Genomic DNA, 17,917 nt, shown 5'->3' on the forward strand with positions numbered 1-17,917 from the left:
ACATTACTTGTCCACTGAGCATTGGCCTTACATGTCATCGTGTCATCGTATTAGTCACAACCAACTCCCATCATTCAAAACATGTAATCATATTCATCACTTAATAAAATCATACATAAACGTAAATTTTCTTTGAAACCAAGCATGCAACGTATTTTTCATATTTACATAAAAATCATGTATATGATACATAAACATTTAAAACATGACAAATTTGTGCTCAATGCGCTGCCAGGACTAAAAACTCAACCCGGGTGCGAAATGATCATTTTGCGCCTGGAAACCCAAAATAACCATTTTACCCATGAACCTCTAAATTTTGACCCGAAGCTTACCAAACTCCTTAAAACATCCCAAAACATATTTATAAGTGTTTTTTAGACATAAACTCGAGCCCATTTCAAAACCTAATCGATTCTTTCAAAACTTGGACCGGGGTCTCCCGGTTTTAACCTAAATCAACTCGAAATTAAACCAAATTTTCCCAAACTTGAATCATGTCGTAAACCTACCAAACCAGCCTTAAAACCACACTTTCCAGCCCACTAAGACCCAAGGAAACAAGGCCACGTGCTGCGGGAAATTTTTGCCCAATGCACGTTTGACCGAAAATTTCGGTTGGGAATAATTCTAGCAAGCGGACTAGGTCAAGTTATAGTAAATGGACTAACAGTCCAAGTATCGATCCCACAGAGACTATTATTTAATTACTAAGATTCGATTATTTTATTTAATCTAGGCAAACAAAAATGAGTGATTGATTATTATTTCAGCTAAGTAAATTTTTAAACTAATGTATGCTAATTAAATAACTAAATCAAATATCCGAGATGCTTGAAACTTGGGGATTTTCAAATTTAAATGAAATGACCGGGAACACACGATGATAACAGACTTTTGATTAATAGCATGCAATGAAATGATTTAACTATAGATCACTTGATGTCACGATGCGATTCTCTATATTAATTATAAATCTATTTCTAGAATTTATAATCCTATTTTCATTTAACAGTTCAACTATTTCTAATTGAATTTAATTAAACAAAAACGCATTCATCAACGATAGAAGTCGCCTAAAATCGCACACTGAAACCGAATACTATTTCTAGTCGATTTAACCACGTGTTGATTAAAATTTTTTTGAAGCTAAATTTAATCAATTCTCTTTCGAGTCAAGATTAAACAACAAACATGCAAATAATTGGCCAAATTAAAAGCACGAAATTTAGACAAATATTAATCAATAACATAGAACGATTTTATAAATCAAACACTTCAATGAATAACAAAAATCAATCGTTTGTTCCTATCGTGGTCCCGATCACAAAAGAAAACTACTCCATAAATTCAAAACCAAAATCAAATTTAATAATTGAATTCATGAATAAAAACTAGGAAATTAAAAGAGACGAGAAAATCTCAGCGGTGGCGCGCAGATCTGCGTGTGAAGCGCGTCGGTTTCTCCCTCGATTTTCTCCCCGAGCCGTTGCCTTCTTCAACAAATATCAAATCTCCTTTGAAAAGCTCCAAAGTCGGCTGCTATCTCCCAGAAATTTAACAACCTGATTCTTTTCCGATTTTTCCTTTTATTTCCCTCTAGATTACGTGCAAATCTTTTCCAAAATCGCGATCTGAATTTACGCACACGGACCCCGTGCTTGCATCCGGGCAAGGATCCGTGTAGACTCTGCCCAAGCGTTCTTCCGGATTGGTGGACACGGACCCCGTGTAGGGGTCCGTCCTGAGGTCCGTATAGATACTGTAATTTTCTTCTTCTTGATGCAAGCGACACGGACCCCGGATAAAGGTCCGGCAAGGGGTCCGTATACATACTGTAAATGTCTTCCTTTGGCTTCTGATGAACGGACCCTTACACGGGGTCCGTGTATGGGTCCGGATGTCAACTTTTGTTATTTTTCCGGCATTTTTGACGTGGCATTGCGGAGTTTGACTTCTCTTTCATTTCTTTGGCTTTCATCCTCTTTTGGTCAAACCTACAAGTTGCCATAACAGTACGAATTAAGCGCATAACCCGGAATAAAACATGCCAGATAAGCACGAAAACGACAAAATAAAAACCCTAAAACGCTATATAATTCGTGCTTATCAACTCCCCCACACTTAACCTTTGTTCATCCTCGAACAAATCAGACAAGAATAAGGATGAGAAATATTTCAGATTCAGAACTCAAGTGACACAATCAGAGCTTCTCAATTTGTTAAATCCGTTCACCCCCGGTCAAAAGATTACGCTTCGCAAATCACAAGATTCGTTTTCGTTGCAATTTAAAAACAGTCACCAGTAAAGATCAACGGAACAAGATGTGTGTAGTGTGCATGTCAGACTCGTACTCATCTCCAGCTACTTGGTTTCATGATCACTTATTTTCATTTGTTATCGAAACGCCCCATATGCTTGACTTTCATACCCCTCTCTACTAAATGTTGAACGACAGTGACTTGGTTAATAGGTCTTTTTAAGCTTATAACGTAAGGCCAAGGCTCACGGCTACAATAAAAGATAGGGAATCAAAAGTGAGATACAATAAACATTATTCCTGTAGCACATTCATTCAACTTTCGACCCGTCAACAGTTATTGTCTTTTCATCAATTCCAGAGCTCTAGCGTCTCCTTTTCTTTCTCATTGTCTACCCACTTTCACCCACAAAATTTTGTTTCGGGTGCTTTCAACACTATACATTTTCCTCTTTTTTCCTTTTCTTTCCACTGTTTTTTTTTTTTTTTTTTTGAATAAAAATTCATCGACTCCTTTGACACATATCTCTTCAATCTATTGGAGTATTTCAAACATTTCAATGTGCACAGGAGTTTTATTTCTCTCACATGTAGGTAGGAAAAAGTGTATAGGCTATGATTCAGGTAGTTGATGTGGGACATTGAATAACTGACGAATGGGGGCTAACTGTGTGTCATTGACACACACCATTCGATTTTTTTCAGGCTCAAAAGGGGTCGCTAGGGGCAATGAATGATGTATCGGTCAGGCTTGAAAGGCTCAAACGGTCCAACGATCGCCTAAATCATCCCTAAGTCACCATCGTTCGTATTTTTGCTTCGAGGACTAATCAGACAAGTTCTAGGGTTCGTTGTTCGATTTTTTTTTTTTTTTTCATTTTTTTTCTTTCACATTTCACCAATTCACTATCAACGAGTAAAAGTTTGACCTCGTGCATTGAACAAAATGTTGAAACAAAACTGGTTCGTGTCGGGCCCTCTCCTTGCAACTACGACTCCTCTCATTCAATACTAGGCGTGAAACGATTTCCCGGGTGATCCAAAATCTAACAAATTAATCAGAATATCAAGTGAAACAGGAGTTCGTTGTCTAAAAATAATCTCATCCTACGTGAAAAGTGCTGTGAAGTGGTGTGCAACGATGTGAAACTAAACTGACCTACCCCCACACTTTGAAATCGACACTGCCCTCAGTGGAAAACAATATATAAAAAATTGGATGATCAAGATATGTAAAGCAAAAACACTTCCCTGGACACAGGTTGAGTAAGTGGTAAAAATGTGGTAGAAATCAGCAACTCCTGAAAAACACGACATCGAATACACGAGGAAACGTAAAAATGAACAGGAAAACCAATCATGCACATAAGTAAAGCCAGCAGAGAATAATCATAAATAAACAAGTCTCAGAACATCAACAAAAGCATCGGAAAGTAATAATCAAAGCTAGAGAAAAATCAACCCTCCAACAGTCTGAAAATAAAAAAATGAAACAACTACTCCTCATCAGATCCTAGCTCCAAGTCCTCCAGCCCGTCAAGTGCAGATCGGTCGCAGGGTGGCGCAAAAATATCGGCGGTAGACGACTGCGTCTGCTGATAATGCTCGATACGAGCCAAGCGGGTGCGGATGTCGTCCATGGTGTCAAAGATGGCCGAGAAGACTGGACGGATACCTCTCGGTGCACGCCGTCGTGGGGGCGCATAATCCTGTGGGCCAGCGCGTGCATCCATAGCCGCTTCTTCCTCCATACGAGGTTCCCAGGCCCGGTCAGCGATGGCAGGGGGAGGCACCGGTGGGTCCCGGGGATGATGACCGATGTGTCGACTCCCAGGATTACGATACCACGCTCCCTGTCGAAAAATGAAGAACATGCCCTGCATGGCCTGAGCAGTGAGCATCTGGGTAGAGGTAGGCATGAATGATGTCTCACCAGTGAAGTCGACGCCATGGGCTGCTAAAATCCGAGCAATGATGATGGGAAACGGGGCATACGGCTTCTTATTCTTGGTGGGGTCAATGTGAGCGACGGAACGCATATGTGAGATGATAATCGACGCCACCGGAATAGCAGGAACGGCCCCCAATCCATTCAACATCTTATCGATGATGTACAGATCCATGTGACGGACCTCATTGTTGCTCGCCTTTCTCGGAATAATGTTGGCCCCAGTGAAATAACAGATCAAACGGTCCAGTAGTGGGATGGACGTCGGGAGGATGCTGGAGCGGGACCCGGTTGGGGTCGTATCGTAGTCGAGGCGGTCCCGTGCCTGTGGGATTCTGTACGTGCTGTCCGAGTGGAAAAAATCGATCTGGTTAAATTCCACCCAAGGGCCATCATTGGGGACTCCCAAAATCGAGGCCAGATAATCGCTAGAAATGCCGATGGGGATGCCCTTGACGTAAGTACGGATCGATGTCAACCCTGTTTTGTCCTTCTCTTCAAAATTCGCATAAAACTGCCACACCAGATCAGGGTAGTATGGCCCGGAGATGTCTAAGAGGGGACCCCAACCAAACTTATCGAATTCCGCCCTCAAAGGTACCTCGGCGTCGATACGGGGATGAATAGACTTTTCAATAATCATTGCGTTCTCATGCAAGGCAGAGTACCAATCAGAGTTCTCGAGGGATGTGAATCTGGAGGAGTCAAACTCTACTCTGGCGCGACGGGATGATGAGGAAGCCTCGCTTCGTGCACGCTTACTAACCAGTCGACGAGGAGGCATGATGACGTGAAAGGCCGAACTCGAAGGGGCGGACAAAGAAACACAGCAATCCCAACTCAGAAACACAATTCAACCGATCCCAAGCAAACACAAACAACGCACAACTTAACACCAACTCACGAAGTAGGAAACACACCCTCAATTCACGATCAATGGCTTCCAAAACAATGCACTCTCAACACTAAATCAACATCAACATGAAGATAGAATAGGCCTCAAGTAAAGTCCAACAAGCCAACACACGAGAGATGAAACCCAAGCAATAATCGGACCAATTCGCAATAGATTATCTCTTCTACAGCAGCATAAATTTCCCAACACTGATAATTGCTAATTTGAGACGAGGGGTAGCCACTCTTACCATAAACTCGAAGACGGTGAGGACGAAAACTCGGCGAAGGGCTGTGCTCCGGCGGTGGTCGGCGACGGCGTCGGGAGGAAGTGGCCCGGTGTGTGTGTTGTAGGAAAGTGAAAGTGGAGGGGTGAGGTGCTCAAAAGGATGCTAGAGGAAGTGATAATGTGAGAGATGACGACGGAGGGGTGCGGCGGTGTTGCGGCGGAGGCGACGGGAGCGATTTTGAAAGGTGGAGGAGGCCGATTTTGGGTAGAAGAAATCGCGAATTTATTCTGGTGTGGTGCGAAAATAAGAGACACGGACCCCGGGCTGGGGTCCGTGTAGAGGTCCGTGCACCTACTGTATTTCTGCAGTTTGGGAAGTAGAATACACGGACCCCGTGTAGGGGTCCGGGAACGGGTCCGTGGACCTACTGTATAAGAATCGAAATTTTCAAGTTTTTTTTTTTTTTTTTTTTTTTTTCAAATATACTACCCTAATCCAAATGTTATACCAATGCATGTACAATTCTATAAATCTAGAACACAAATTTCAAACTCAATCAAGCACACAAGATGCACGAATTGTACAGAAACTTCCCCGGTTTGTTCGAGATATTGAAAGTCGATCGCCTTGATAAATTCTCCCACACTGTAGAAATCCCACCGTCAGTAGATAAATTACCTGCACCACCATTCACTGAGATTAACTTACGAATAATGCGAGAAAAACAAAAAGAAAGTAAACTAGAACAAAAAAAAAAAAAAAAAATATAAACTAAAGCATGAAAGAAAAATAAAACTGAACACTGGGTTGCCTCCCAGCAAGCGCTAAATTTAGAGTCGATAGCCTGACTGTACTCCCTTGATTCAGTTGGGATCCTGCAGATCCACTGTGGTCGGCTCATCGGGTATGGCACCACCATGATAGACCTTCAGCCTATGTCCATTCACTTTGAAAGATCCAGTCGCCTCACTAGTGATCTCTACTGTCCCATATGGAAAAACTTGCGTGATGGTGTAAGGACCGGACCACCGAGAACGCAACTTACCTGGCATCAATTTTAGTCGAGAATTATATAATAATACCTGTTGACCCACCAAAAATTCTCGACCGACGATGTTCTGATCATGCCAGCGTTTGGTTTTCTCCTTGTAAAGCTTGGCATTCTCGTACGCCTCCAACCTGAACTCATCCAATTCGTTTAGCTGCAGCACTCTCGCGTCACCTGTGGTTTTAGCATCAAAATTCAGAAATTTAGTGGCCCAATAGGCCTTATGCTCAAGTTCGACAGGTAGGTGACATGACTTTCCATACAACAATTTGAAAGGGGACATGCCAATGGGGGTCTTAAAAGCAGTGCGGTAAGCCCAAAGTGCATCGTCGAGTTTCCTAGACCATTCTTTCCTCGAAGCACCGATAGTCTTCTCCAGAATGCGTTTAAGTTCTCGGTTCGAAACCTCGACTTGGCCACTAGTTTGGGGATGGTAGGGTGTGGCCACCTTATGTCGGACCCCATACTTAGCCAATAGACTGTCAAACTGACGATTACAAAAATGAGTACCCCCATCGCTAATGATGGCTCTAGGTGTGCCAAAACGTGAGAAAATATTTTTCATAAGAAATTGAACGACAACCCTAGAGTCATTAGTTTTGCATGCAGCCGCCTCAACCCACTTAGATACATAGTCTACAGCCACCAAAATATACTTGTTCCCAAAAGAAACCGGGAACGGCCCCATGAAATCTATACCCCAAACATCAAATATCTCACATACCAAAATATTATTAAGAGGCATTTCATGTCTTCTAGAGATATTACCTGTGCGCTGACAATTTGAACAATTTGTAACATATTCATGCGCATCCTTAAACAGAGTAGGCCAATAAAAACAAGACTGGAGGACTTTGGACGCAGTTCTAGTCGCCCCAAAGTGGCCTCCAGCCGGACCAGCATGACAATGAAACAAAATTTCGCTTACCTCCTCTTGGGGAACACATCTACGGATTATACCGTCTGCACATATTCTAAACAAATAAGGATCCTCCCACAAATAGTATTTCAAATCGGAGAAAAATTTCTTCTTTTGCTGATAAGTAAAGTGGGGAGGAATGAACTTACTTGACAGATAGTTAACAAAATCAGCATACCATGGCAGACTGGTGATCTCAAAGAGTTGCTCATCTGGGAAACTGTCTCGAATAATGTCATTGCTTTGACTCTGGTTTTCCAAACGAGAAAGATGGTCTGCAACTTGATTCTCTGTGCCCTTCCTATCGATTATTTCCAGGTCAAATTCCTGCAGCAAAAGAATCCAACGAATTAGCCTTGGTTTTACATCTTTTTTAGACATTAAGTATTTCAAGGCTGAATGATCTGTGTGCACTACAACTTTGCTCCCTATTAAATACGATCTAAACTTATCCAGAGCAAAAACAACGGCAAGAAGCTCCTTCTCTGTGGTGGCATAGTTCAGTTGGGCGGCTGACAATGTCATACTAGCATAGTAGATGACATGAATGCATTTGTCTCTTTTTTGTCCCAACACCGCCCCTAGCGCTGTGTCGCTTGCATCACACATCACCTCAAATGGCGACCCCCAATCAGGTGCTATCATCACTGGTGCGGTGATCAACTTCTCCTTCAGGACCTGAAATGCCTGCACACACTCATCAGAAAAATCAAATGGCACATCTTTTATCAGCAAATTGGTCAGCGGCTTAGAAATGCAGGAAAAATCTTTGATAAAACGTCTATAAAACCCTGCATGTCCTAAAAAACTACGCACTCCTCTGATATTTGTTGGGGCAGGGAGTTTCTCTATCACTTCAATCTTAGCCTTATCGACCTCAATCCCATTTTCAGAGATTTTGTGCCCCAACACTATCCCCTCTCTCACCATAAAGTGGCATTTTTCCCAGTTCAGCACCAAATTTGACTCCTCACATCTCTCCAAAACTTTAGACAAATTATTCAAACAAGTATCGAATGAAGAGCCAAATACAGAAAAATCGTCCATAAATATTTCAATGAAATCCTCAATCATATCATGGAAAATTGCCATCATGCATCGTTGGAAAGTAGCTGGTGCATTACATAGACCGAATGGCATTCGTTTATATGCAAATGTCCCATAGGGACAAGTAAAAGTGGTTTTCTCCTGATCTTCAGGGTCAATAGGAATTTGCATATAACCTGAATAACCATCCAGGAAACAGTAAAAAGGATGCCCAGCTAACCTTTCCAACATTTGATCAATAAAAGGGAGGGGGAAATGATCTTTACGGGTGGCGTCATTAAGTTTTCTATAATCAATGCAAACACGCCACCCTGTAACAGTTCTAGTAGGGATCAATTCATTATTCTCATTTTTGACAACAGTGATCCCACCCTTTTTCGGAACTACTTGCACTGGACTAACCCACCTACTATCAGAAATCGGGTAAATAATACCTGCGTCCAGTAGCTTAATCACCTCTTTCTTTACTACCTCCTGCATAGCTGGGTTCAGTCGTCTTTGAGGTTGGGTAGAAGTTTTGTGGTTAGCCTCCATCAGAATTTTGTGCATACACATGGATGAACTGATCCCTTTGATGTCTGCAATGCTCCAACCAATTGCTTTGATATTATCCCTCAGAACTCGCAGCAGCTTTTCTTCCTCCAAACCTGTCAAAATAGATGAAACAATTACTGGCAGTTTATCATTGTCAAGCAAAAATAAATATTTCAAATGAGAGGGAAGAGGTTTCATCTCTAAGATTGGGGCTTCTTCAATGGATGACCTTAAAGGTCTTGGGACATGCCCAAGCTCCCCAATCCTAGAGTTTACCGTTCTCGAGATCGGTCTGCCTGCTTCCAGATAAAGCATGTATTCCTTAACATCCTCATTCTCCAACTCTCCTGAACATGACTCAGTCAAACAAACCCCCAAAGGATCTTCACCGATCAATTCCTGCAAACTGCACTCAACAAGCTCGTCAGTAGCATCAATTCTAAAACAATCAGATTTATCATTAGGATATTTGATGGACTGAAAAACATTAAACACCACACTCTCATCATTCAGTCTCAACACCAACTCACCCTTTTGTACATCTATCAGAGCTTTCCCAGTAGCTAAAAATGGTCTTCCCAAAATAAGAGGAATCTCACGATCCTCTTCCATGTCTAACACAACAAAATCTACTGGAAAGATAAACTTATCGACTTTCACCAACACATCCTCTACAACTCCCCTAGGAAATTTAATTGATCTATCAGCTAACTGTAGAGAAATTGTAGTTGGTTTCACTTCACCTATTCCTAGTTTCTCAAAACATGAATAAGGCATCAAATTAATGCTTGCACCTAAATCACACAAGGCTTTAGCAAAAAATGAAGTTCCTATGGTACAGGGAATAGAGAAACTACCTGGATCCTTAAGCTTTGGAGGTAATTTATTTTGTAAAATAGCAGAACATTCCTCCGAAAGCTTAACTGTCTCAAAGTCTACCAATTTCCTCTTGTTTGATAAGATTTCTTTAAGAAATTTTGCATATGAGGGCATTTGAGCTAAAGCTTCTGCAAATGGGATATTTATGTGCAGCTTTTTGAAAATCTCAAGAAATTTTGAAAATTGAGTATCCAATTGCAGTTGCTTAGCTCTTTGGGGAAAGGGAAGCGAATTAATATCAATATGAGAGTTCAAGTTTAGGGACTTACCTTTCTCCTTCGTGTCATTAGATCCTTGCTTTGATGACTCCTTCTCCTTCGCATACTTATCGACATCAATCACCTCTTGCTTTATGGGAGACGTCACCGTGACTGCATTGACACCTTTAGGATTCTTTTCCGTGTCACTAGGTAGTGAACCCGGAGCTCGTGTAGACATTTGTGTCGCTAGCTGCCCTAGTTGAGTCTCCACTCTTTGCATCATGACATCATGATTTTGCCATCTCATCTCATTTCCTGCTATGTACTTTGCAAGCATGTCCTCAAGGTTTGACTTGCCATCTTGTGGCTTGAAACCGGGTGGCATAGATGGTCCAACACCTTGTGGAGGCTTAGGTGGTTGTTGAGGAGGCTTTTGCTGCATAGGATGTTGTGGAGGATTAAACTGTAATGGCATAACAGCATTTTCTGATTGTCTCCACCCGAAATTTGGATGATTCCTCCAGCCTGGATTATACGAGAAACTGTATGGATTGTTTTGCTGACGCCCCTGGTTTCCCAAATAATTTACTGAATCCCCTCCAAAACACTGTATTTCCTCACAAGGCATATCTGGCATGAATGGCATGTCACAAGATGGACCACCAACTATTTCAGCATTTCCTTGGATCTGATTCACTGACTTGACTGGTATTGACTTCTGCGCTTGTAACTGTGACATCTGATGTGTCAATCCATCAAGTTTTGCTGTAATCATTGTCAAAGCATCCATCTCAAGGAATCCTACTTTCTTCTCCCTGCGGTTGTCTTGCCAACCCACATTGCTCTCGGCCATATTAGATATGATTTCGAGTGCGGCGGTTGGCGTTTTCCTGTATAGACTCCCATTTGCTGCCGCATCAAGCATAGCTCTCACAGAAGGATCTACCCCATAGTAAAATGTCTCCACCTGCTGGCCTACTGAAAAACCATGTCTCGGGCACATTCTCAACATCTTTTTAAACCTCGCCCATGCTGAATTCAGTGATTCCCCATCTCTCTGTCTAAATGAAGTGATTTCATTTCGCAGTTGTGTAATCTTAGTAGGGGGAAAATACCTGTGCATGAAGAACTCAACTAGCCCATCCCAAGTAGTGATAGAACCAGCTGGAAGGTCGCGAAGCCACTCCATAGCTTCTCCTTGCAAGGAGAATGGAAATAGTCTGAGTCGAATGGCATCAGTACTCACCCCATTGCACTTGATCGTATCACAGATTGACAGAAAATTCTCCAGATGTGCATTAGGGTCTTCAGATGGTGCTCCACCGAACTTTACTTGCATTTGGATCATTTGGATGATGCCTGGCTTCAGCTCGAATGTATTTGCCTGAATCGTAGGGCGGATTATACTAGACCCATAACCTTCGAATGCTGGTCGATGAAGCTCCATCAATGTACGGTTATCCTCTTCTCCGGCCATTCCTTCGAATTCTGGTTTAAGATCTATTTCAGGTTCTGCTTCAGACTCGGATTCAAAAGACAAGTTGTTGTTCCTTCGATTTCTGCGGATGCTTCGAAGGGTGCTTCAATCTCCAGATCGAGTGGCACTAGATTTTTGACGTCCTGAGCATGGTTCATATAACACGAGCTAACCCCTGAAATCAAAAATTTAAGTGCACAATTTAAGCTCCAAAAGAGTATATATAATAAGAAAAACTGAAACAAAATTAATCAAAATACTAAAGAATAGAATAACTGAAAAATTTAAAGCTAAGAATAAAAGCCTAGTCTCAAACAAATAATTTATCCTAATATTAAATAAATAGTCCCCGGCAACGGCGCCAAAAACTTGACCGAAAATTTCGGTTGGGAATAATTCTAGCAAGCGGACTAGGTCAAGTTATAGTAAATGGACTAACAGTCCAAGTATCGATCCCACATAGACTATTATTTAATTACTAAGATTCGATTATTTTATTTAATCTAGGCAAACAAAAATGAGTGATTGATTATTATTTCAGCTAAGTAAATTTTTAAACTAATGTATGCTAATTAAATAACTAAATCAAATATCCGAGATGCTTGAAACTTGGGGATTTTCAAATTTAAATGAAATGACCGGGAACACACGATGATAACAGACTTTTGATTAATAGCATGCAATGAAATGATTTAACTATAGATCACTTGATGTCACGATGCGATTCTCTATATTAATTATAAATCTATTTCTAGAATTTATAATCCTATTTTCATTTAACAGTTCAACTATTTCTAATTGAATTTAATTAAACAAAAACGCATTCATCAACGATAGAAGTCGCCTAAAATCGCACACTGAAACCGAATACTATTTCTAGTCGATTTAACCACGTGTTGATTAAAATTTTTTGAAGCTAAATTTAATCAATTCTCTTTCGAGTCAAGATTAAACAACAAACATGCAAATAATTGGCCAAATTAAAAGCACGAAATTTAGACAAATATTAATCAATAACATAGAACGATTTTATAAATCAAACACTTCAATGAATAACAAAAATCAATCGTTTGTTCCTATCGTGGTCCCGATCACAAAAGAAAACTACTCCATAAATTCAAAACCAAAATCAAATTTAATAATTGAATTCATGAATAAAAACTAGGAAATTAAAAGAGACGAGAAAATCTCAGCGGTGGCGCGCAGATCTGCGTGTGAAGCGCGTCGGTTTCTCCCTCGATTTTCTCCCCGAGCCGTTGCCTTCTTCAACAAATATCAAATCTCCTTTGAAAAGCTCCAAAGTCGGCTGCTATCTCCCAGAAATTTAACAACCTGATTCTTTTCCGATTTTTCCTTTTATTTCCCTCTAGATTACGTGCAAATCTTTTCCAAAATCGCGATCTGAATTTACGCACACGGACCCCGTGCTTGCATCCGGGCAAGGATCCGTGTAGACTCTGCCCAAGCGTTCTTCCGGATTGGTGGACACGGACCCCGTGTAGGGGTCCGTCCTGAGGTCCGTATAGATACTGTAATTTTCTTCTTCTTGATGCAAGCGACACGGACCCCGGATAAAGGTCCGGCAAGGGGTCCGTATACATACTGTAAATGTCTTCCTTTGGCTTCTGATGAACGGACCCTTACACGGGGTCCGTGTATGGGTCCGGATGTCAACTTTTGTTATTTTTCCGGCATTTTTGACGTGGCATTGCGGAGTTTGACTTCTCTTTCATTTCTTTGGCTTTCATCCTCTTTTGGTCAAACCTACAAGTTGCCATAACAGTACGAATTAAGCGCATAACCCGGAATAAAACATGCCAGATAAGCACGAAAACGACAAAATAAAAACCCTAAAACGCTATATAATTCGTGCTTATCAACGTTCGAAACCCTAATACGCTAAACTTGAAAATTATCGACCCTAGGCTCTATCGGCTCGGACCAGCCTTGGACCAACCCTTCCTAGCCCAACTTAGGACCTACTGGACCTACCTAACCTAAGCTCATAACCCCATGCATGCTGCAACACGCCAACAGCCGAGAAGCAACCCAAACACACCACCCGCGTCCAATCTCCCTTCATGCGATCGGCCGGCTCCATTGTTGGTTCCAGCGGTGGTTGAGCCTTTCTGGCCGTGTCTCAGACCCACCAGGGTCTGGTCCATGGCTTGTTTCAGCCCTTGCACCGCAAGCTCCACCTCTCACCCGATCTCTACCAAAAACGAGCCATCCCTTGACAAAACACCTCTCGACCCTCAACCTAACGTGACCAACCCCTTGACACCAGCCTCATGACTCCACCATACCATCGAGTACAGCCCCTTAGTGACCAAAAACCCACAGCCCCTCGCACAAAAACATGAAAACATGAGTTGTGATAAAAAAAAAAACATGCATGAAATCGAGTAAAAACCGAACAAGATCGATGCTCCATGCTTGACCGAAAAATTCTTCATACAAAAATACACATATCAACATACATAATGTGAATGATGAGTAAAAGGATGTTACAAGGCGTGCCTTAGTGATTGTGTGATGAAAAACTTGAAGAAATACGCGCGAGATTAGCACCGGAGGAGCAGGGAAGCATTTTTCTTGAAAACCTTGGTAGAAAATGAAGGTGATGCTATAATATTTCGAAAATGGCTGCTGGTCTTGGGAGGAGGGGGCGGCCACAAGGGTTGCTTAGGGTTAGGGTTTACTAATGAGGTATTTAATTCAAAATATAACTCAATAATGGGCCTTTAATTAAAAATAAAAGGGATTAAAATGATTTTAGACCTATTAAGCAATAAAATATACCCATCAAGCTCAAAAACACTCCCGAAAATCATTTCATTTGGGTACGTTTTTTAAAATGTTGCCCGATCCCTCAAAAAGTCCCTCAAATCGATAAAATTTGTGTATCGGCTAAAAATATAACCCGTCGAGTAAAAATACCCAACCAAGACCCAATTTCAAAAATCATACTTAAAAACACCTCATACTAAATAATTAATAATAATTATTTAATAAAAATATTTTTCCTGAATATCCCCGGTCTCCGTTCCTCGTTCGAGCACGAAATACAACTTAAAATCCTAATGCATGAAACTTTAAATAAATCATGAATTAAAACACAAATTAATGAAATAAAGATGCATTTAATGTATTATAACAATTTAATAAAATACAAAAAAAATTTATAATTTGCATGAATGTGATTTACGTGAACCTTCAAATTTTCGGGACTTTACAGTTTGTAAGCACAATACTGTTTATAAGAAAACCAATCATCAATGTCATTATATCGACAGTTACTACTAATGTGTTCTAGTCTAGATAAGTGATGTGCCACAACATTCTCTACACTTTTCTTATATTTAATCTTAAGGTCAAAATTTTGCAGCAATAAAATCCACCTAATAAATCTTGGTTTTGCTTCTTTTTTAGGAAGAAAATATTTCAAGACAAAGTGATCGATGTATGCAGTAACTATAGACAAAACGAGGTACACATGAAATTTATTAAATGAAAATACTATATCAAGCAATTCTTTCTTAGTAGTAGTATAATTAGGTTGAGATTCATTCAAAGTTTTACTTGCATAATATATAATATGAAATACCCTGTCTTCTCTTCGACCGAGGACAACACCCATAATAGTATTACTAGCATCACACATTACCTCAAAAGATAGGTCGCGATCTAAAATTGCCAAGACATGTGTAGTTGCCAAACACTCCTTCAATTTCTCAAATGTCTGCAAACAATCATAATTAAAATCAAATGCACATATTTCATCTATAAAAAAGATAAACGTTTGGAAATTTTGGAAAAATATTTAATTGAGTGTAGGTAAAAAATAGCATGTCAAAAGAAACTTATAACTCCCTTTATCGATGATGGAGATGACAAGTTTTGATAACTTCAATATTGTCCTTATACAGTTATACACCTCAATTTGCTTGCTCCAAGAACTTGTGCCCCCACACAATTCTTTCTTGTATTATAAAATGTCATTTCTCTTAATTTAACATCGAGTTCGTTTTCTCACATCTCATCAACACCAAATTCATGTTATGAAAATACTCGTCAAATGAAGATCCAAAAATAGAAAAATCATCCATAAAAAACTTATAAAAAATGTTCATTCAAGTCGGGGAAATTTACAGTCATGCATATTTGTACTTCATATGTGGCCTGAGTCAATTCGTGTCACAAAAAACCTATTTTTCAAATAATTACAATACTTTGTAATTATATACAGTTAGTTAAGATTTTATAAAAATAATTTTTCATTTTAAAATACACTAGTTGCCTCAATTGGACCTAAAAGCGAAAATTATATGCTTCTAAATGAACTCCTAGTACAAGAAAGGCATAATATAAATTCCGTGAAAGAAAAGTATCGAAATACTAATATAATAATAAACTAAAAGGGTCCCTTGGATGTATGGTATATAAATATTTATTAAATAACCTTTAACATCATTATGCTCACAGCATATTCCTGTAGGCCAGCACTAACTTGGATATTCTGCGATTGATTCGATAGCCAATATGTCGTGGGCAATTTGGACTCGATGACATGTCATCGATGAAAGTTCCAAATCACCCTCAACCCTATTTCATTGCTTAATCTTCCTATTTTATTTTATTATCCAGTGCAATCAACCGCTGCAAATTAAGTTCACGGGATCATTTTCATTTTTTGCACGCAACAGTTAACTTGTTGCATAAATATTTTATTTTAGGTTAGGAAAACTAAGACAAATATTAACAATTCAATCTACCATACACTCATAAAGATCAATAAAAGAGTAGGTCTCTTGTGAGACGGTCTCTCGAATCTTTATCTGTGAGACGGGTTAATCTTATCGATATTCACAATAAAAGTAATATTTTTAGCATAAAAAGTAATACTTTTTCATGGATGATTTAAATAAGATATCCGTGTCACAAAATACGACCTGTGAGACCGTCTCACACAAATTTTTGTCTAAATTTTTACCGTCCATAATTCATCTTTATAATCTATTGTTTTTTTTTGCAAAGTGAATCATTTTAATATCTTTTATTTTATTTATAATGTGATATGACATAAAATATCAGACATAATCTAATAATTATAAGGGCTTCAGTTTTTATATTAAAATTAAAAAATATCCATAGAACATAGTTTTTTTGGACTTAATCATATATACTAGTTTGAAAAGTAAATAATTATTTGATAAATTTAATTTTTTCAGCTAAAAATTCGACCATACAAGTGCACAAATCAAACCAAATGTTATTCATAACTTTATATTATTAACAAAACAAATCATATTCAAAAGTAAAATTGACGCATATTTTGTTGTTGTTCATATGTTTAACTGCTTAGTATTTATAAAATATTAAGGATAGATTGCCAAGTAGGATGATGATTTATGAACCAAAAAATATTTGACATTCAGATCTGACCCAAAAGTTAATCCAACTTGATTAATTTAAATATATATCAATAAAATAATATAAAGTTGCAAGTTTTTATAATATTTAGGCAAATCAAAATTATAATAGAAGCAAGGGTATATTTGTCATTTGACATACAAAAGCCCCCTCGTCTCCAACTTATAAATCTACGCAGCTAAAAGGGCTCACCGGACTTCCACCGAACGATACGAAGTTCAACCTATCGGTGAGCCATTACGAGTACACGTGTCTCGATTTGATTCGAGTCTATCAGAAATCCTGGTCATCCGCAGTTTACCCATTCCCGCACTATATTACGCCTTCGGCTTTTGCTTAACCGCAAAATCGAATCTCTTATTTCTCGATCACGTCAGAATTTGGAGCTTTTAGGCAGTTTGGCGCCAATTTTGATTCGGAAGCTGGGTGATTTTCGACGGAAATGTCGTCGGAGAGGCTCATATCCGGCGGTCAGTCTGCGGTTTCCTCGTCGCATTCTCTTCGGCTTGCGGAAGAAGATACGGTGAAGATTTTCGAGGAGTTGCCGACGGCTACTATCATTTCGGTATCGCGGCCAGATGCGAGTGACATCACGCCGTTGCTTTTGTCATACACTATTGAACTCCGGTACAAACAGGTAAGGTGACAGCTAAATAAAAATATTTTAACTCACATTTAGTTTGCACGTGCTTTCGTTTGGGGCGTGGAATTTGTTTTATTTTTTTATTTGTTGCATGTGCGTTACCATGCAGTGTGGACGTGTTTGCATCATACCTCTGCGTCAAAATTACTTCAATGTTAATGTGATTACATATTTTATCAACGTTTGAAAATTATTATGGTTGGTGTAGATCAGGTGTCGTAACTGTGCAACAAAACGACACTGATTGTGAAAGTTGATTTTAGTTTGGTAAAAAACTCACTGCGATAACTTTGAATAATGGAATATTCAACGTTTTATGGATGGGAACTATACAGTTGGCTAACCATTTGTAAGAACTAAAAATGGGATTCGTTTAGAGAAAGATAAGAAACTGTATTCTTGAA

At 39.5% G+C, this 17,917-nt stretch overlaps 1 protein-coding gene across 1 annotated transcript in view; it reads left to right on the forward strand.

Annotated features, from left to right (window-relative positions):
• Positions 1–17,048: 17,048 nt before the first annotated feature.
• LOC140830233 (phospholipase D zeta 1-like) overlaps positions 17,049–17,917 on the forward strand; it is a 30,697-nt gene continuing 29,828 nt past the window's right edge. Inside the window, 1 exon segment of the mRNA XM_073193518.1 lies at positions 17,049–17,507. Coding sequence (XP_073049619.1) covers positions 17,313–17,507 — 195 coding nt within the window. The 5' untranslated portion in view covers positions 17,049–17,312.

Source organism: Primulina eburnea, chromosome 1 (assembly GCF_022965805.1).
Source record: "Primulina eburnea isolate SZY01 chromosome 1, ASM2296580v1, whole genome shotgun sequence".
Lineage (NCBI taxonomy): Eukaryota > Viridiplantae > Streptophyta > Magnoliopsida > Lamiales > Gesneriaceae > Primulina > Primulina eburnea.